The sequence below is a fragment of the Zingiber officinale genome, chromosome 4B (assembly GCF_018446385.1).
Source record: "Zingiber officinale cultivar Zhangliang chromosome 4B, Zo_v1.1, whole genome shotgun sequence".
Classification (NCBI taxonomy): domain Eukaryota; kingdom Viridiplantae; phylum Streptophyta; class Magnoliopsida; order Zingiberales; family Zingiberaceae; genus Zingiber; species Zingiber officinale.
The window spans coordinates 117,729,750-117,749,971 of NC_055993.1; the positions used below are offsets into that span (position 1 = coordinate 117,729,750).

The following is a 20,222-nucleotide window of genomic DNA, read 5'->3' on the forward strand; positions in this document are numbered from 1 at the left end:
CCCCTATTGGCACACATCAACCCATCTTTGGGCACACATCAACCCATGCCCCAATTTTGGGTATACATCAACAAATCCATTTGTTGACGACTCTCCCCCTGAAGAGTTGCTCATCGTTGTTCACAACATCACTCGTTGTGATCAACACGATAATGAAGGTCCCATACCCTTCATTTATCCTTAACTTCTCCCTCAATGTAGACAAATACCCAACCTTGAGCATTTTCTAACCACTTGAGTTCCCACTTGAAATAATGAGGATATCCACTCCCCATTTCAAGTTCAAAAGCTCATACATGAGTATTTTCTTTACAGAAGGTTAACCACCTTCCAAGGTTCATGAAAAATAATTTTTCATGTCTTTAAAGAGTCCCTCCCCCTAAAGACATGGTGGTAACTTCTGTCATTGCACCAACAATGACTTGGAATCCCTAAACCTTCAGGAAACCCAAATTTAGAAGTTTTGAGGTTCAAATACTCAAAATTTAAAACAAACCTCAACCTAAACTTCAATGAAGCCTTCCTTAACCAATCCATCCTTGTTTTCACATGAAAACACCCTTTGTATGTATACACATGTATTTTAGGGGTTTGGAATGGTTACCTAGACTCAAAGAGGTTCAAAGATGCTGAAATTAGGCATTCCCAGCCAAAATCAGCAACTTGGATCGATTGGAGTTGAGTTCCAATCGATTGAACCTTTCTGAATCGATCTACTGATCGATTCAGACTACCTGGATCGATCGGCTGATCGATCCAGCGAGCTTCTGCTCACGGGGGACTTGCCTTCTGAATCGATCCACGGATCGATTCAGGCACTCCAATCGATCCATGGATCGATCGAAGCTCTGATAGTTGCTGAAATTCCATTTCAGTCAACTTCAGAAACCCCTAGAAAATTCTACAAAAATCCAAAAATCATGAAATTTCGTGTAGACATTATTTAGGGCATACCTAATCATGGAAAAATAGTTTTCTATGAAAATACATCATATTTTCAAAGATTGACACAAGATTGAAAACTTGCTAAAACTTTAACGTTTTCTTCAAGTTTGTGTCTAACTATTTAATGGTGATTACTATCAAAAGATCGCCTTCACTATGGTTTTCCAAAAGCATTTTTTAAAACATTTTTAAAACCAATATCCCATCATGTTCCTTGGGCATAATGCACATGACTTGTACATTAGCTTTCCCAATGATGGGAAAACACATAACTATGTGTTTTGATGAACTTAAAAACTCAAAGGAATGCACTAAATCAACATCTTGAGCTTTGTTCATCATCCTAACATCTCACTTGTATCTAATGTGCACTAAAGCACATACAAGTCACCTTATAGTCTTTGTGAGATGTAGATTTTGGTTTTGCCCTAATCTAGGGATCATGCATATCTATCTAGGCATTTTAAAGATATTAGACATCCACATAAGATGTCACTTGTTAATAAATGTTGTTAAATGTCATTTGTCCTTAATTACAAGGAATTAAACTAGTGCATGATAATGTTATGGCATACATCAAAATAAAATAACTTTCAGAAGAAAGAATCCTATAACTACATGATGTATGAAAGGCATGACATGGTATTTTTGGATTTTTCATAATAAAACATGAATGCAAAAATAGACATGATGTCATGGCATAAGATGGGCAAACAATCATGGCAAGATTTAACATAAATAAAATATACCTAGATCAACTATCTAAGTATCCTTAAAAACTTAGCTAAACTTACAACTTAAACCTAGATTGCTCTAAAGTGCTTCATGAAAATGCCAAAGCCTAAATTGGCATTTCTAATTCCCTTGATTAATTTATGCCAGTTGAAATTAAGCATATCCTCAAATGTTGGCATATTTCATTTTTCACAAGAGTAGCACTTTTAAATTAAGGCCCGGATTGCCTTAAATTTCCTAAGAACATACCAAAAACCCAACTTGGTAGTTCTTATGAATTTCCCAATATGTGCCATTTAAGATTAAAATCAATTCTTCCACCATTAGGCACATTTTACTCTTTCAAGGAGTAAATAATAATTCCATTTCATTTTCAAAGGTTAACAAAAACCTTGAAAATGCTCCTTGAGTGTCAATTTCCTTAAAGTTGGGTTAACTACCCTTCTAATCGGAGTTGACACTCTCCAACCCATCTATGGGATAGAGAAGATGCTCTTAGGAACCCAACACCTATTTGTGCTCCTTGGATGCTCTAGGTACTCACTAGGGATAACTTCCCTAGATACCTTCCTAGTGACCTGGTTGGGCTTCTTAGAAGCCTTGGTCACATTTTCTAGGTCAACTCTAGGGATAGCCTCCCTTGTGACCTTGTTAGTGACTTTCTTAGACTTCTTAGAAGTCTTAGTCACTTTGGTTGCAAAAATACTTCTAGGGATATCTTCCCTTGTATCTTTGACTTGACCTCTAGATTTAGGGTTTGTTCCATAGCTATACGGAACCCTATGATAACTTGGCACATCCTTTTTAGTTTTGGGTTTGTATCCCAAACCTCTATGGCCATTGAATGACTTTTGCACCCCTAAACCTAGGCTATGCTCATTTTGCCCTAATAGGATATTTTCCATCCTTTTTAGGGTCTTTTCCATTTTATCAAGTCTTGATCTCAAGACTTGATTTTCTCTCACTAAGTCCTTAGTATTTGATTTTTCATTTGATCCATGAGCATTTTTGTTCTTGGGCATGTATCTATTATCCTTAGTGTTCTTGCCCAAGTGTCCTTCTACCTTCCTAACCTTAGGTTGGGTAGTTTTAGCATGTAGGGCCACATGCTTTTCCTTAAAGCCCTCATGCTTTCTATTCTTATGGTAAATTGCATTAAAATGATAAAATTTTGAACTATCATGCTTTTTACCATAATGTAAAGGGGTAGACTCAATAAATGTTACCTTCTTCTTTACCTTGGAGGCTCCCCCTTGACTTAAGCTTCCTCCATGAGCCTTGACCACCTTCTTCCCCTTAGGGCATTGACTTCGGTAATGCCCTTTTTGTTGACACAAGAAGCACACAGTGTGCTCCTTGCTCTTCTTTGTCCCGGGGGTGGTCTCCTTGGGCTTCACCTTGCCCTTAGGTGCCACTTTGCCCTTCTTCTTGGCCAATTTAGGGCACTTGCTTTTGTAGTGCCCATGTTCCCTACACTCAAAACATATAATATGATTTTTATTTTTAATTGAAATATTTATACCTTTGCTTGTAGGGGTGGCATTTTCTTTGGATCCGGAGGTAGAAGCTTCCTCTTGATCGGACCTTGATTCTCCTCCATTTGATTTTTCTTGACTTGTGGAGGTAGAATCTTCCTCCTCCTCTTTGTCTCTTGACCCGGATATAGAAGCTTCTCCTTCTTCTTGATCCGGCGTCACCAAGGATTGCTCCCCCTCAATCCTAGAGGTGGAGGCTTCATCATCTTGAATATGAAACAAGGAGTATGCTCCCTCCTTGTTCCCTTCGTTGCATTCCCTTGAGGATGAAGCTTCTTGGATTTCCTCTTCTTCGGAGGTTGAGCATCTCTCAACCTCGGAGTCCTCCTCTTGGTCTTGCTCCAAAGAGTCACCCTCTCTGGATACTTCTTGCTCTTGTACAGTGGAGGGGATCTCTTCATGAAGCTTGACCAATTTGCTCCATAATTCCTTTGCATCTTCAAATTCTCCAATTTTGCAAAGGATGGTGCTTGGCAATAAATTGACCAAAAGCTTGGTCACTTTGTCATTTGCATCGCACCTTTGGACTTGCTCCGAGCTCCATTTGCTTTTCTTGAGAAGCTTGCCCTTCGAGTTTGTTGGAGCTTCAAATCCTTCCATTAGAGCAAACCATTGCTCTATCTCCATCATAAGAAAGTTTTCGATTCTTGATTTCCAAGAATCGAAGCTCGTGGAAGTGTATGGTGGAGCCACCCTTGTGTCAAATCCAAGTCCATCTTGGAATTGCATCTTGAAGTTGAGCCTTTTGATTTCTTTGACTTTGATGAATTTGCTCTTACTTCTTCGCCCTCTAGCTTTTCTTGTTATGCTTGACCCTTCCGGCGATGACTCCGGTGAAGAGCGGCCTCGCTCTGATACCACTTGTTAGGACCAAAAGTAGCTAGAGGGGGGGTGAATAGCTCGTCGCTCGCTCGTTCCTCGACGTTGCTTGGCGTTGATTGTTTCTTCAAGAATATGCAGCGGAAAATACAGAAACAAAACACTCAACGCTAACACTAGGATTTTACTTGGTATCCACCTCCAAAGGAGGTGACTAATCCAAGGATCCACACCACGCACACACCCTCCACTATGAATAACACTCCTTTATGGTAACTACCAAAGGCGGAGAAGCCTTACAGCACTCTCAATACAAGAAGAAGAAAGGGAAATACAAGATAAGCAAAAGCTTACAAGATGTGCAGTAAAAACCCTAACCCTAACTTCTCTTCTTGTTGTTGATCCGCCTCTTGACTTGGAAAACCTCCAAGATCCTTCAAGAACTGGCGATCTTAGCTTCAAGAGCGCTGTGGAGGAGTTGGCGAGAGATCTGGAGTGAATCGGTGAAGCGATGCCGAAGGAATCGTGCGCCTGCGGCCTTTATCGACGCCAACGGTCGGATCCCGATCGATTCGAATGTTCCCAATCGATCGGGGAGGCTTTGGATCGATCCACGGATCGATCCAGAGCGCCTCGTGCTCGAACGCTGGATCGATCCGGCGCTTATCGCGCGAAGCAGCCGCGTCCCAATCGATCCACTGATCAATTGGGACATCTGGATCGATCCACGGATCGATCCAGAGGCTTTATGTTCGCTGGGAAAAGCCTGGATCGATCCACTGATCGATCCAGCTCCTGGATCGATCAACTGATCGATCCAGTACTTGGTTTTTGCCCAAAACCAAGTCCCAAGCCTACCAAACCAACACCCGGTCAACCTTGACCTGTTGGTACATCATGCCTAGCATCTGGTCACTCCTTTGACCTGCTAGGACTTCCCACCAAGTGTCTGGTCAATCCCTTTGACCCACTTGGACTTTTCTATTCATGCCAAGTATCTGGTCACTCCCTTTGACCTACTTGGACTTCCATCAGATGTCTGGTCAATCCCTTTAACCTATCTGTATTTCCTTGTGCCAAGTATCCAGTCAATCCTTTGACCTACTTGGACCAGATGTCCGATCATCCTTGATCCATCTGGATTTTCCCTTGCCTGGCTTCACTCACCAGGGCTTTCACCTAGCTTCACTCACTAGGGTTTTCCATCTGCCTAGCTTCACTCACTAGGACTTTCCTTCTGCCTGGCTTCACTCACCAGGACTTCCATTCTACCTAACATCCCAGTTAGGACTTCCCAGTCAAGTATCCGGTCAACCTTGACCTACTTGACTCTTCTTCAATCAATTTCTTATTGTCAAACATCTAAACTCAAACCAAGACTCAGCTTGGTCAACCAGGTCAACCTTGACCTAAGGGATGTTGCACCAACACTCGTCACTTGGGTAGCAATGATGCCTTGCTAGATGTCACTCATTGCTTATGTATCTAAATGTTGATTTAGGTATATTGCTAACGTTACGATAACCTATTGGGTCACACACAAAGAACAAGTAGATTTGAAGATGAGTTCATATGATGAATCATTGGATTAAGTCTTATTCGAATTGAACTTATTGAGTTAGATTCAATTGGATCTAATTGTTGGATTAAGTCCAATTTAAACTAGACTCAATGAGTCAATTCAAATTAATGAAATGTGATTCATTGAATTTGAATTGTATGAGATTAATTGAGTAAGACTCGATTGAATTAGACTCAAGTGAATTAGACTTGAGTTAGACTCAAGTGAGGATTAATGAGACATTCATTGAATTTCGAAATTCAATGATACATTTGATTCAATTTTCGAAATTGAAATGAGGAGTTATTTGAAATGAAGAGTTACAAGTGTGTGGTCCTTAATGGAGTGTAAATGCTCATTAAGGCTATTAATGCTAATTAAGTGTTTTCATTGGATGAAAAATACTTAAGTGTTTTTTCTTTTCATTCTCATTGCTCCTCTCCTCTTGGCCGAAAATCCATTCTCAAGGTTGCTAGCACAACCTATCTCCATTTGTGAGTTTGTGAGACAAATGAACGCTTGTTCGTGTGGATACCGTAGAGGCGCGGACGTGAGATCGTGCTGTGATCCGAGTTGTCGGGAGTCCTTGAGCATGCTACAAAGGTATAATCTCTCATGTTCCTATGTAAACTTAGTATATTTTTCTTCTCCCTTCGTATGAATCTTCTGGAGGAAATAGGTTTTTTCGCTGACGTTTGCGTGTTTAGCAACATATTTCCTTACAATCCACACTCCATGGATTACTAAACACACCCAATTTTCTAAATACACTCATCAAAAAATATTTTATCATAATTCTTTCTAAATACACCCCATAAAATTCTTATATTTACCTTTCTAAAAACCCTAAAAATCAGACAAAACCTTAACATCATCTTCCTACTTGCAATTTTTGTTGTCGCTCCTACCTGTGCCATTTTCGCAGTCGCCTTCACCATTTTTGTCGTCTCTTCCTCTCATCTCTCCACTTGGGCAACTCGATTTCCAGCCGAATCAAACAATGTTAGTGCTCGTTCAAATCATTATATTGTTTTTGTTTGATTTTGTGTTTAGGTTTCAAGTGTTCATGAAAATCTCTTGAATTTTAATCGTGCGTCGTTCTTCCCTAGTTTGTCGATTGTTCATCTATAATCTGTCGAATGCACCAGGATCTGTTCGATCATGGTCTATCGAATGTGACACAATGTATTCGATTAATGAACGCTAAACGAAACACTAAACATTCGGCCTCCAGCAGCTGAACACTGACAGATTTGTTTGGTTGTGTATTGCCGAACACATTGTGTTTTGTTCCATTTTGAGTGGCCGAACATCTCTGTTTCTTTTCAATACATGTTGGTTGTATATCTAATTCACTTGTTTCTTATGTGTAGTAAAAATGTTGAAAACATTTTCAAGGAGGAATAGACCAACGACTTTTGACATAAAGCGTTGACAAGAGAGACTTGCACGAGAGGTACAATCATTACAAGAAGAGGTACAATAATCACAAGTACCCCAAGAAGAGGTACCACAACAAGAAGATGTGCATGAAGAGGTACTACCACAAGTACCACTACAAGAAGATGTACATGAAGAGGTACCTCCACAAGAAAATTACCTTCAGGAATGAATGAGGGTGAAGGAGAGCACGATCCCGTTGGAGGGAACAATGAAGATGATGAAATATTACGCGAACCATTTTCAGGTGGTCCACATGATCCATCACTGTTGTGGGATTTAAAATGCATGTATAACTATCTTGGATACATTTTGATGTGATTTTGCATGTATAACTATTTAGAATATATTTTTGGAGTAGTTTGATATGAAGTATGTTTGTTGGAAAGAATTATTATTTAGAGTTTGTAAATATGAATATGTTTGTCAGACGAGATTGATTGGTAAGTTTGTCAACAATTGGTGAGCTAAAAGCTAAGACTTGTGAGCAAAAGAATGTATCAATCAATTGACTAATTAATTGAAAAATGTTCAATCGATTGGATAATCGATTGAAAAGCATACTCGCGTGAACAAAGTGCTCTCGAATTGATCAGTTGATTGATTAGATTTTCAATTGATCAGTTGATCGATTGAGAAGCACACTCGTGTGAACAAAGCGCTCTCGAATCGATCAGTTGATCAATTGAATTCCCAATCGATCAGCAAATCGATTGAGAAACATACTCGTGCGAACAGAGCGCTCTCTTTCTGCCTTTCTTTTTTTCTTTTTTTTTCTATTGTTATAGAGAGATATCAGACTCGCATTGGGTCTGATATGAAGAGATATTAGGTTCAACATGGGCTTGATCTCGTATAATAGAGTTGAGAAAAAAGAAGAAGAAAAAAAAATAAGAAGAAAAAAAAGAATTTATTTTTTTTCAAAACCTTTGAACAACCACTAGGAATGTCGAAAATAACAATGTAGAGCATATTTAGAATTCTTACAATTTCATAAATTCATAGGACCTGAAATGATTGTAATCTGAGGTCTCTAATCGACCTAAAGACCACATATTACAATCATTTCAGGTCCTATGGATTTCTAAAATTATAAGAATTCTAAATATATTTTCCATTGTTATTTTTGACATTCATAGTGTTGTTCAAAGGTTTTGAAAAAAAAATAAATCTCTTTCTTTCTTTTTTCTTTTCTGTTGTTAGGCCTGATATGAAGAGATATCAGGCCCAACGTGTGCCTGATCTCCTATAATAGGGTTGAGAAAAAAAATAAAAAAAGAAGAAGGAAAAAGAGAATTTATTTTTTCCAAAACCTTTGGACCACCACTAGTAATGCCAAAAATAACACTGGAGAGCATATTTAGACTTCTTGCAATTTTAGAAATCTGCAAGACCTAAAATGGTTGCAACATGTGAAACCCACTGATCGACCTAGAGACTTAGGGTTGTAAATGAACCAAGCGTTCGTGAACAAGCTTGGTGTTCGGCTTGGTAAGAGCTTGTTTATGTTCGTTCAATATACATTAGATTAATTAAACAAACAAGCTTGAACAACTCGTTAAGCTAAACAAACAAGCTTGAACACATATGTGTTTAGCTCGTTAACGTTCGTGAACAATGTTCATGAACAATGTTTATGAACCATATTCATTAATAAAATTCTTTTCAATATGCTAAATAAATAATAAAATAAATAAATAAATAAATTTAAATTATCAAGCTCAATAATCAATCAAACAACTAAAAGTTTCAAACAATCAAACAAGCTTGAATTGAGAGCTTGATAACATCTAAACGAACCAAGCTCAAGCCATGCTTGAATTGAGAGCTTGATAACATCTAAATAAACCAAGCTCAAGCCAAGCTTCAAACAAGCTCAAGCTGATAAAAAATAAACCAAGCCAAGCTTGAACACTCATTTCAAAAGCTTGGTTCATTTTAAGCTCAGCTCGACTTGACTTAGTTACCTTATCAAACAAGCTTGAACACCCCAAAGCTCGGCTCAGCTCGGCTTGTTTACAACCCTAGTAGAGACCTCAGATTGCAACCATTTTAGATTCTGTAGATTTCTAAAACTGCAAGAAGTCTAAATATGTTCTTCATTGTTATTTTCGGTATTTCTAGTGGTTGTTCAAAGGTTTTGAAAAAATAAATCTATCTTTTTTTCCTTTTTTCTTTCTTTTTTCTGTTGTTGGGTCTGATATCTCTCCATGTTAGACCCACATTAGGCATGATATGGAGAGATATCAGTAATGTGGGCCTAATATGGAGAGATATTAGACCCACATTGGACCTGATATGACCAACGTGGGCCTGATCTCCTATAATAGGGTTGAGAAAAAAAAAAGAAGAAAAAAGAGAATTTATTTTTTCCAAAATCTTTGGATCATCACTAGAAATGCCGAAAATAACAATGGAGACTGAAACATATTGATCGACCTAGAAACCTCATATTTCAACCATTTTAGGTTCTGTAGATTTCTAAAATTACAAGAAATCTAAATATGCTCTCCATTGTTATTTTTGACATTCCTAATGATGGTCCAAAGGTTTTGGAAAAAATAAATCTCTTTCTTTTTTTCTTTGTTTCTTTTTTAATTTTCTGTTGTTGGACTTGATATCTCCCCATATCAGACCCACATTAGGCCTGATATAGAGAGATATCAGGCCCACGTTAGGCCTGATATGAAGAGATATCAGGCCCAACGTGGGCCTGATATCCTATAATAGGGTTGAGAAAAAAAATAAGAAAAGAAGAAAGAGATTTGATCATCCATAATGAATAGTTTACACTTAGCACGTAATAACTTATTTTTTTTCTAAATTTAATAGTGACTATCCAAATAAATAACAATCTCAATGAATATCCAAATGGTTATCAAGTCAAACAGTGATCATCCAAAATGAATAACAATTTCAATAATCATCCAAATGAATAGTGTCTATGTTATTAACTACGCTACTATTTCCTAACATATGATTATATAGTGCAAGTCGATGAATATATACAATATCTCATCCTGCTGTGCATGGAACATGACATCGATACTACTTGTGAACAATGGGAGGTAATGGATGACCCTCGCGTAAAAAAACCTATATACGAAAAATGAATAATTAGTAATGCAACAAATTAATATATTGAGATTTGTGTCTTGTTGGACAATCAATATATATGAATCCCATTTCTCCTTGGTGCGAAATCCCTTTTTGCAATTTACCAATATATTCCTATTAATATGCCACCGACACAATAAATGCTTTGAAGTGGGAAAAGTACTTTCGATTGCGTTCACCAATGCAACCTCTCGATCGGTTATAATTACGTTGGGTAAAGATGAGTCGTCCATCAATGACCTCAAGATATGCAATGACCATAAGTAGTTATCTTCATGTTCAGACTCCAAATACACACAAACAACAGAAAATGTCAAGTCTGTTGACGTCACACCAACTATTTCAAATAGCGGTAACCTATATATATTTGTCTTGTGCGTACAATCCATCAACAATACACTTGGAAAAGTACGCAACATGTCAATACTCTTCGGGTGACCAAAGAAAATATCCTTCACCGTGTCAGTTTTCTCGCACCGCCTGTGATGGTAGAAATAGTTATACTCCTTCAACTTTGACATAAGGTATTGCATTTGTGATCGACCTCTATGCTCAATTATTTTATGCTTTTGGCGTGTATTGTAAATAGTCTCCATTGTCGACTTATTTTCAGAAAATCTCTCCTTTAACACGCTCAATATGTCTTTCGATCAACTGTGGCTCTTTGACAAGTCAACCACCAACTCCTCCTCAGCACGTGATAAGAATCTAGCAAATGAGTGACCTTCCAAATACAACGCGCAAGAATGATTATGCACGCCGCAAACAACATTCAAAACTCATGGTATGTCAATGGATATTTGCATAGCTTTAATTAAAAATGGACAACCGCACTTCTTTGTTCCAGTAAGTTTCTCCTTACTCACTTTTCATATCACATTCTTTTCATCTTTCACATTTTCATATCTTTTTTCAGCCAATTTCTCTTTGGGCTAACGATATTGGCCACTTCATTCACATACCAAAAACAACTAAGTCCGTCTCCTACTATCTCCACTTTCTGATCTTTTCACCACTACAACCATCCTATTCGTCTTTGCCACCTTATGTGCCCAAGCAACTAGTGCATCACGAGATTCAAAACATTCATTTGTAATGAACACCATTGTATAATCCATCACTATCTCATTATTCATAGGACCAATGACACTATCCTTCGTAGAACGTGTATTTAATTCCTAATAAAAATTAGAAAATATTATAATATTACAAATATAACTTTATAAAATGTAAAAATACGTATTAATATTGTTCATTCAGTGTTTGGCTACAAATGGATGAACATGACTCACATGTTTGGAACTAAGATACCGAACGTATTCAGTTATATTCGGAAACAATCAACCGAACATATTTCGTTATGTTCGGTTTCCAAAAGATGAACATTGCTCAAACTGTTTGGCTTGGTATGACCGAACACTGTGCGTTTGAATAACTTTCAAACTGTTACAGTTCAAATCGCAATGATACAAATATACAATTATAATACACGAAAAAAATGGGAAAAAAAAATTTACATTGTTTGTGCGAATTGGATCTTCATTGTCCATCGTGTTTGATTTGTTACAAAAATAAAATTTTGGGAGATATTAGATTGTTAGGGCTTAGATAAAGAGAAAAAAAGAGAGCAAAAGAGAGGGGCGGAGGAAGGAGAAAAAGGGGAGGAAGGAGAAAGAAGGGAGTGTGATATAAATTTTATAAAAAAGATATTTTAGACTTTTTATCAAAGGATATTTTTGAGAAAAAAAATAGAATGTATTTAGTGAGCTATGGGTGTGGATAGCTGATTCCTAATTATTATTAGCTATGCATAACAGAAATTTGAAGGAAAATAAATAAATAAATTTATCTCAGCGTTTAAGATTAATCAGTGTAAAATAAATAAGTAAATACATATTTTTTAGAATGAAGGAAATGTGGCCTAAAAATTATAGAAAATAAAATTTTGAAAAAAGTGTGGCTGCTGGGATTCGAGCCCAGGTCTCCACGGCCACAACGTGGAATTCTAACCACTAAACTACAGCCACATTTATTTTACGAAGTTAAATTAATCTCTAAGAAAAATAACTCCGGTCATTTAAAATAGCCACAGCCGTTTTCGCAAAAACCGATAAAATGGATATGGTACCAGTGTACCACCGTCGCCGCAGATGAAAGAGGAAAACCTTTACCGTCATTGGGGCGGCCGGCGGGAGAGGAGCCGGGCGTAGAGCAGTTGGTTCCAAGTATCCGGTAGGCCCGGCACGCACCAGTGGATGCAATCCGCGAACTTGGCCGGGTCCGCTTTCTGCTCCGGCGACAACAACTTCCCCTGCCGCATGGTGTACACCGACGCATGGGCGTCCTTGCGCCGCGCCGACATGGCCGTGATGTCGAGGAAGGTGACCGGCACGCGCGCAGTCGAGCCTGCCACCTTCCTCGCCACTTCCCACATCTTCGACGCGATGGGCACTCCGGTCATGTTCTGGATCGGCTCCGTCTCCTTGGCACACTTGATCCCGTCGGATTTGCCCCAGTCCGTGCTCCTGCACCCAGGAAGATTAGTTGCAGAGAAGCTTGAGTCGACGAATTCCGACGAAGAGATGGATGATCACCGATCATGGGCGGGGGACCTGCTCATGAAGAAGACGGCGGAGCTGTTGGGGTTCAAGCTTCGATCCACCCAATGGAACACGGTCCTCAACGCTCTCTCGTAAGCTTCTTCTCTCCCAATCTCGTCATGCTCCGTCCAGTTCCCGGCTCCCGGCCGCCTGTTCGCAGACATCGAGATTGAGATTTCGACGGTGAGCGAGTGACAGTAGCTAAGCAGAGCTCAAATCTGGAGCTAACTCACAGGACTTTCATCTGGGGATCGTTCATCCACCAGATGTACGAGTTGAAGACGAGCACGTCGGCGCCCTTCCAGTGCGCCGCGTGCTTCTCCACCGCGTCGGGGTCGATGATCCTCACCGGGATGCTGTGGAACTCCGGCGCGTCGGAGTTCGACGCCACGAGGAACGGCGCCCAGTAGAACTCGATCGAGGTACGGTACTCCTACAGATCGGACAAGAAATTAGGGATCGGGGGTTTCAGATCTGGAAAAAAAACCTAATCGGCGGGAGTACCTTGATCGGAAAAATAAGGAGAGATCCGTCGACGATGCGGCTTCTCCTCCCCCGCGGCACCGCCGTCTGCATCAGACACACCATCGACTCCCACTGGTTCCGGTTAATCGAGTCGCCGACGAAGAGCATCCGCTTCCCCCGCAGCCACTCCAGCATCCGTCTCGCGTCGAATCTGAGGGTTTCAGTAAGCTATAATCGAGCCAAGAAGGGCGGAAGATGCGATCTGATCTTTACCTAGGCAAGGAGCAGTTCTTGGGCTGCCACCGCCATTTCTGGTACTTGGACTCCGGCCGGCCGTTCTGCAAACAGGAGACCTGCTTCGAGAGGAACTCGCAGCTGCTCTCCTGGTACGTGGGATAGCTATCGTCGAACACCCAGTCGCCATCGGAGAGATCGCAAGTCGCCGGCACGGAGACGTCGTCGGCGATGTAGTCTGCGGGGTAGAGGGCCCTGTAGCGCCACCAGGAGTACTCGGCCAAGCTCCGCATGTCCTCGCCGTACATGACGGCGGCGAAGAGGAAGACGGCGACGACCACGACAAGGACGGGGAGCTTGCCACCTCTTCTGATGTAGGATCCGGCGAGCCTGGCCGCCGCCAGCAATGACTCCGACGGCGAGCAGAAGAGGGATTTCCAGCTCATCTCGTCTGGTTGCTCGATCGGCGCCACGATTCTTGCTCTGGGTAGGCTATTGATCTCTGCCAACGTTTCCGCCGGGGAAATCCGGCCTTGGGAGCTCGATCATCTCGGGATGATCATGGATTTGAGCTTCCCACGCACGGCTGCTGGTACTTCCGATGAATTTAAATGACACGAACAGGGGAAAGGACGGAAGAACAGCGAGTGAGTAATTTTATTTCGCCCCTCCCATTTTTTTGGAATTTTATACCAAAAATTAAATTGATACTTTTATGGATTCATTCGTAACATTACATTTATTTGCATTTACACCCTCGTAAAGAATTTGCTTAGCTTAAAGGAGAAGGTGAAGAGGGAAACGAGAAACTCTTTTACTTGGATCGCTATGAAAGAAGAGGACAAAAATGAGTAAGATGCATAAAGACTAAAGAGGAGGGCGATGATGAGGATAGAAGCGTTGGAGTTTGCTTACTGAGAAGGAGAGGAGAGGCGAGGAGGGAAACAAAGGGAGAAGCTGTTTTACTTGGATCACTAGGAAAAAAGAGGACGAAAATGAGTAAGATGCACAAAGGGTAGAAATGTTGGAGTTTGTTTACTTTAAGGGAGAAGTAGAGGAGGGAAAGAATGGGTAAAACTCTTTTTTTACTTAGATCACTAGCAAGGAAAGAAGAGGAAGAAAATGATTAAAATGCATGGAGAGAGAGGGAGGGGTGAAGGTGAAGCTAGAAGCAATGTCGACTTAGACATGATGGTAAAAGATGACTTTGCTTGTCCCCGTGCCCTTATCAATCCGTCCTAGGGCTAACACTGAAGAAGTAAATTACGGATGATTATTAATCTTTGGTATAGCGACTGACGCATTAAGGGACATTTATCTCGATTATGTCTAGATTCGAACATCAGATCTCATGATGACAATATCTCATATATTAACTACTAGATCGTCCCGAATGATCAATGATGACCTAGACATCAATATGGATGAAGAAGATAGTGAGAGTATAAGAAAATTAAGAATCACCTGATGTTGTCTTATGATGGATTCAAAGGTGAGTTGTAGAGTTAGAGAGCTTGATGTTTGGTGCAAAAGTATTTTTTTACTAGCTAAATGACTTTCCTCCTTAATTCGCTTACTAGATAAATTTAGAACATAGTCTATTGACACTCAAAAGTGTCGACCTCTAGAATATTTATTTCATTTGATATTTGAATCATGGTTCTATTATTGCTCCTCTGAATGCTTTACTATTGTATCACATCCGTGGTGGTAGCAACTAGCAAGGTCATTTTTGAGCATGACATTGAAGGATAAGGATGACCTAACATGAATCAACGATGGCACTCAAGGGCAATAATTGCGGGGCTAGAGAGCTTGAGGAATCGAAGTTGAAGTCATTTTCAAGGCCTTCGGTGAAGTTGACCATGATATTAAAGTGACTCTGGCCTATTGTCCTCATATAAATATTCAAAGTGATGTGCACTTATATTTATCCTTCTCATCCAAAAGTAGACATTCTTAAACCCACAAGACATAAGTTTTCCATTATTTACTCCACGAAACCAATAAAGAATCAAATTCTTCTCAAAGAATGCTTTTTGTCCCAAAATGTGTTCGTTCAAAATTAGGTGAATGTGAATTTCTTAATGAAATTTCTAGTTTTTTAAAGAAGGGTTTGAAAATGAATAGCAAGTGTTCAAGAGCCACCAACAAAAGATTGGGAGTGTGAGAGTTAATGACAAGGGCTCACGAATGAACCTCAGTTATCACAAGAGCAAGCTCAAGTTGTTTACAAGCACTTGGTCAAGCCCTTATTTAGCTTTGGGAAGGACCGTTGAGCATGACCGAGCACTTGGATAAGCTTAGGTTATCGAAACATTACTGATGACTTCAAGCATCAACAAAGTCATTAGGTTCAATGTTAAAGACGAGCTAAAGCATAATTCTACCTCATTCTTCTTTTTCCTCCTTCCACCTCAACTTGGGTTAACACAACTTGAATGTAATTGCCACAAAACACTTGTCCACAATACTTCGAAATATAAATACAGTAAAATACTTTCCTAAAAGATAAAAGCTAATTTTCATAGCAAGGAAAAATAAATTACCAAACATAAATTTCATAAAACAGCTTTCCATTTTCTTGTAGAAGAAGATTGGAAAAAAGTGTAGCTAACAACAGCAACCACTTTAGTTGGTCCAAGGTCTCATTTGTGCCAACTTGATGTGGATTGACACCAAATTTGAGATGCATAGTCAACAAACTGAAAACTAGTGTTTACCTTTCAAAATCATATCATGTTTACTTGTGACATAAGCGACCTTACAGAGTTGTAAGAGGAAGGTTAAGGCAATAAACTAAAACCCCTAACATGTTTTCAATGCACAACATCATCCGACAACAACAACGATATGTTAGAAGAGCCACTTTCAACTATTTGGTTCCCTGACATTCTTCTCATCTACAAATGATAACATCCAATGCTTAAAAGTTGGATCTTGATGATGGAGAATGGTTTACACTCGTGGAGTGTCTACAAGAACATGTAGTGCGGTGACCACATCAGCCATAAATGGGCGAGAGGTAGCCTCTTCTTGAAGGCATAATGCAGCAACAGCAACTGCTTGGCTCAAGCCATTTGCTGGATAATCTTCATTCAAGAGTGGATCAACTAGTTCTTTGAACCTCTTTTGATCTTTGAATTTTGGCATCGCCTATTGGAATACAAAATTAGATCGAATGACAAGGGTTGTAAACTAAGAACAGTTTGAGGATTGCATACCCAAGAGACAAGATTCTGTTCACTTGTTGGCTTCAACGTGTTAATTGCACTCCTCCCTGTGATCAGCTCGAGCAACACAACTCCGAAACTGTATACATCTGCCTTCACTGTAAGTTCACCTGTTCTAGCATACTCAGGCGCACAGTACCCATAAGTGCCCATCACCTTCGAAGAAACATGAATTTCATCTCCCATGGGATCCAATTTCGCAAGACCAAAATCAGACAATTTTGCATTGAAATCTTCGTCAAGTAGGATATTGGATGATTTGAGGTCACGGTAGATCACTGGCGGGTTGGCCTCCTCGTGCAAATACTCTAGACCTTGAGCAGCATGATATGCTATTTTCATCCTAGTGTACCAGTTTAGAGGTTTCTGCTCCGGCGATATATCTGTAAACAGAGTAAATTGGATCATCACAACTAGTTAACCTTCAGAAGACTATAGAACAAGAATCAATACAATTACATTTAGCTGTCCACCACATTTTATCATGCTCAAATTGGATTACTCGTGAGGATTATAGCAAAATGGAGGATTATAGCAAAACTTTCCTACATATGGAATGACTAATGGAAGAGGAGCATCGAACTTCAGAACAGGTTATGACCATCTAAAAGTAGAGTACACAATAGTATAGAAAAAAAGGTTGGATGAACAATATAGTTGTTATGGATTCAACAAACCAACGATATTAGGCAAAGGTATGAAATAAGCTACTTTTACGGTAATATTACCGAGGAGATGGTCTTCTAAGGAGCCCAAGGACATGTATTCATATACCAAAAGTCTTTGAGCACCATCAGCGCAATAGCCAATAAGCTTGACTAGATTTTCATGATGGAGGAGACTAAGCATCATCACTTCGACAATGAATTCTTTGTTCCCTTGGAATCCATTCCTGTCAAGCTGCTTAACCGCCACCACCTAAAACCCAAATGTATTAGACGATTGTGAATAACCTCTACACAATTTAACAGTGATCAAAGAAACAGCAAGAATGGTCAGTTACCCATTTACCTGTCCAAGGTTCTCAAGGTGACCCTTATAAACTCTGCCGAACCCTCCTTCACCCAACAGACATTCAGCCCGGAAATTCTTGGTAGCCGCAGCCAGCTCACGGAATGTGAAATTTCGAGCTTCAATATTTCCATTTCCAGCATCTCTTGTTGTTGCTTCTGTGGAAGTCTGCGATGCAATATTACCATTTCCAGCATCTTTTCGAGTTGCTTCTGTGGATTTTTGTGCCACATACTCTGCCCAATGAAAAACAAAACTCTCCCATGCATTTAGCATAGGGACAATCGAATGACATGAAAAATACAAAATGAACATGATATACCATAGTGGGATAGAATATATGGATTTTCCTATACCATAGTCGATCCCCAACTATATCCTCATCTATATTTAATTGAATGTTATGCAGTTTAATCGTTGCTAATTAAGTCATTTTTGACCTTTCTCTTCCTCGATTAATGTATGTATTTATCATGGTAAATCAGGGGAAACTCACAATGTTTCAACAACCTAATGGTATATACGGTGGGGAATGAAGGGGAACTCACCAGGCTTTTTCCTGAGCTCATTTTTATCTGTGCCGCTTACAATGCGAGATAGTTCCTCCTTTGGGATCCTCTTCCTCAAGAAACAAGGAAAGCAACTCATTTCTCAATCTCCCACTCTCTCTCTCTCTGTGTTCCTGGCAAGCTCAAGTCTGCAGACAAAACCCTAAATTTCCAGGATCGTCAATTAAGCAAACAACTTCAACCAAAAAGATCAAAAATTGTTCAAAAGGCTTGCAGAAGCAGAAATCCTTGGCGAGATCAGAACTTCCAACACAATTTGAAATTTCACCTACCACAGAAAGCACCACAACTAGATCAGCGCGCCACAAGGTCGGGCGGACTTTAGGGAGCGCAAACAGAAGGTCGAGCTCCGGCTGCAGGAGTGAGTCGGTTCGAGAAAGAGATATCTTCTTCAGCGGCGAGAGGTGGGTGTTTAGGCAAGGACAGCTGCGAGTCGACGGCATACTTGAAGTGCTCCGGAGGCCGGACGTCGATCCAAATTTGGGTGGAAGACAATAGAGACGGGTTGAGAAGCCGTTGCCCTAATTTTGAATTTTTTGGGGGTTAAAAATGGTAAACCTCGACGTCTCTCAGTTACGCCTTTTGAATGCCCAAGATAGGTAAATAAATAACAAACAAACAAAAAACTGAAAAAGCAACTCAGCAGACAGCAGCTCAATCATCCGAGTCCGACTCAACTGTCGCTCGAATTTTTATTCAGGCTACTTAATTTATTTTTATAAATTTAAATTTTATTTAAATTTGACTTGAGTTTGATTTAAATTTTATTTGAGCCTGATTATTTAAATTATTCCAACTTATTTAATTATTTAAAATTTATCATTTTAAGTTAGTTTAATTAATTATTAAATTTGATAATATAAATTTATTTATTTATTTTTAAAATATATATATATTTATTTATTTAGTAATAATAATTTTATTAATACATATCATTCAAGACCATTATTCACTAATATTATCCAAAATATTAACCAATTAAATATATATGTAAAATTTATTTATTTAATTTGATAAATTGTTTCAGCTTATTTATTTATTTATTCACAAGCTTAAATTCTTACTTGGTCAAATAACAAATTTATTAATTGCTTTTCCGTACCCCTCCTCTCTCCTATTAAATGACCTTTTATCTCTTTCTTTAATAACAATTTTTTTATTAAATTTTAGTTATTATTTTTTCATCAAATTTTTTTATTTTTTATCCATATTTTACTTTTAAATTTTTTACAAATAATAATCTCTAAAATCTACTATTAAAAAAATAAAAAATTACAAGAGATCGAATCCTCTATCACATGTCCTCATATCCTATTCGTTGCCTCAGCCCACCGTCGGTGGCCTTCGTTCACCATCCTGATTATAACTATATCATAAGGGAAGATGAACGCCGACCGGATCTGAACAGACTTTCCTTCACCGTCGATCTGAGTCCCTTCTCAAATTCGACCTAATTCTGACGTCGATCGCGCCGATGGCGACCCCCTGGGTTCACCTTTCCCCTAGGGTATAGTTTTAGTCGAGGCGACGACGGGAGGACGTCGATAGTAAACTGGAGTGACGAGTGAGACATGAGGATAAAGAATTAGTGACAGAGGATCCGATCTCATATTACAAATATAAAAAATAGCATAACATTCTTGTCAAGAAAATACTTAATAAAAAAATCAAAAAAATATGAAATAAGAAAAATGGTATAAAGGTAAATAATCGAGGGGCTAGGAAGGGAGTGTACAAGAGGATGTGAAAATCTACCTAAAGCATAAATAAAAGATTATAAATATATAATAAAAAATTTATTGAAAAGAATAAAATTGATAAAAAAACTGATTAAAAAAACAAAAATCAATAAAACAAAACAAAATAAAATAAAATAAAACGTGGAAGAGGATAGGAAAGGGTACAAGGGTAAAAAAAAAATAAATGGGACCGGAACAGGAGAGTGTCAAACGAGTGGG

General features: G+C 39.1%; 2 protein-coding genes and 1 non-coding gene across 6 annotated transcripts; all 3 read right to left on the reverse strand.

Moving 5' to 3' along the window:
• Nucleotides 1-11,988: 11,988 nt before the first annotated feature.
• LOC121976183 (protein trichome birefringence-like 28) lies at nt 11,989-14,124 on the reverse strand. Of its 2 annotated transcripts, none has more exons than XM_042528241.1 (5): nt 13,491-14,124; nt 13,257-13,428; nt 12,986-13,185; nt 12,765-12,902; nt 11,989-12,677 (listed from the first exon to the last, which is right to left on the reverse strand). In XM_042528241.1, the coding sequence occupies exons 1-5, from the start codon at nt 13,895-13,897 to the stop codon at nt 12,326-12,328; spliced, it is 1,269 nt and encodes a 422-aa protein (XP_042384175.1). In that variant the 5' UTR covers nt 13,898-14,124; the 3' UTR covers nt 11,989-12,325. The 2 variants fall into 2 exon arrangements, with proteins under 2 accessions (XP_042384175.1, XP_042384174.1); XM_042528240.1 differs by having other exon boundaries at nt 12,747-12,902; nt 13,491-14,121.
• TRNAH-GUG lies at nt 12,108-12,179 on the reverse strand. Its single transcript has one exon. It is a non-coding gene; the product is annotated as a tRNA-His (tRNA).
• A 2,010-nt stretch (nt 14,125-16,134) lies between the features above and the next one.
• On the reverse strand, nt 16,135-18,852 carry LOC121976184 (probable serine/threonine-protein kinase PBL26). 3 transcript variants are annotated; one of them, XM_042528244.1, is made up of 6 exons: nt 18,537-18,852; nt 18,244-18,392; nt 17,696-17,931; nt 17,413-17,602; nt 16,676-17,067; nt 16,135-16,607 (listed from the first exon to the last, which is right to left on the reverse strand). In XM_042528244.1, the coding sequence occupies exons 2-6, from the start codon at nt 18,341-18,343 to the stop codon at nt 16,410-16,412; spliced, it is 1,116 nt and encodes a 371-aa protein (XP_042384178.1). In that variant the 5' UTR covers nt 18,344-18,392; nt 18,537-18,852; the 3' UTR covers nt 16,135-16,409. The 3 variants fall into 3 exon arrangements, with proteins under 3 accessions (XP_042384178.1, XP_042384177.1, XP_042384176.1); XM_042528243.1 differs by having other exon boundaries at nt 18,244-18,406; XM_042528242.1 differs by having other exon boundaries at nt 18,244-18,851.
• Nucleotides 18,853-20,222: the final 1,370 nt, after the last annotated feature.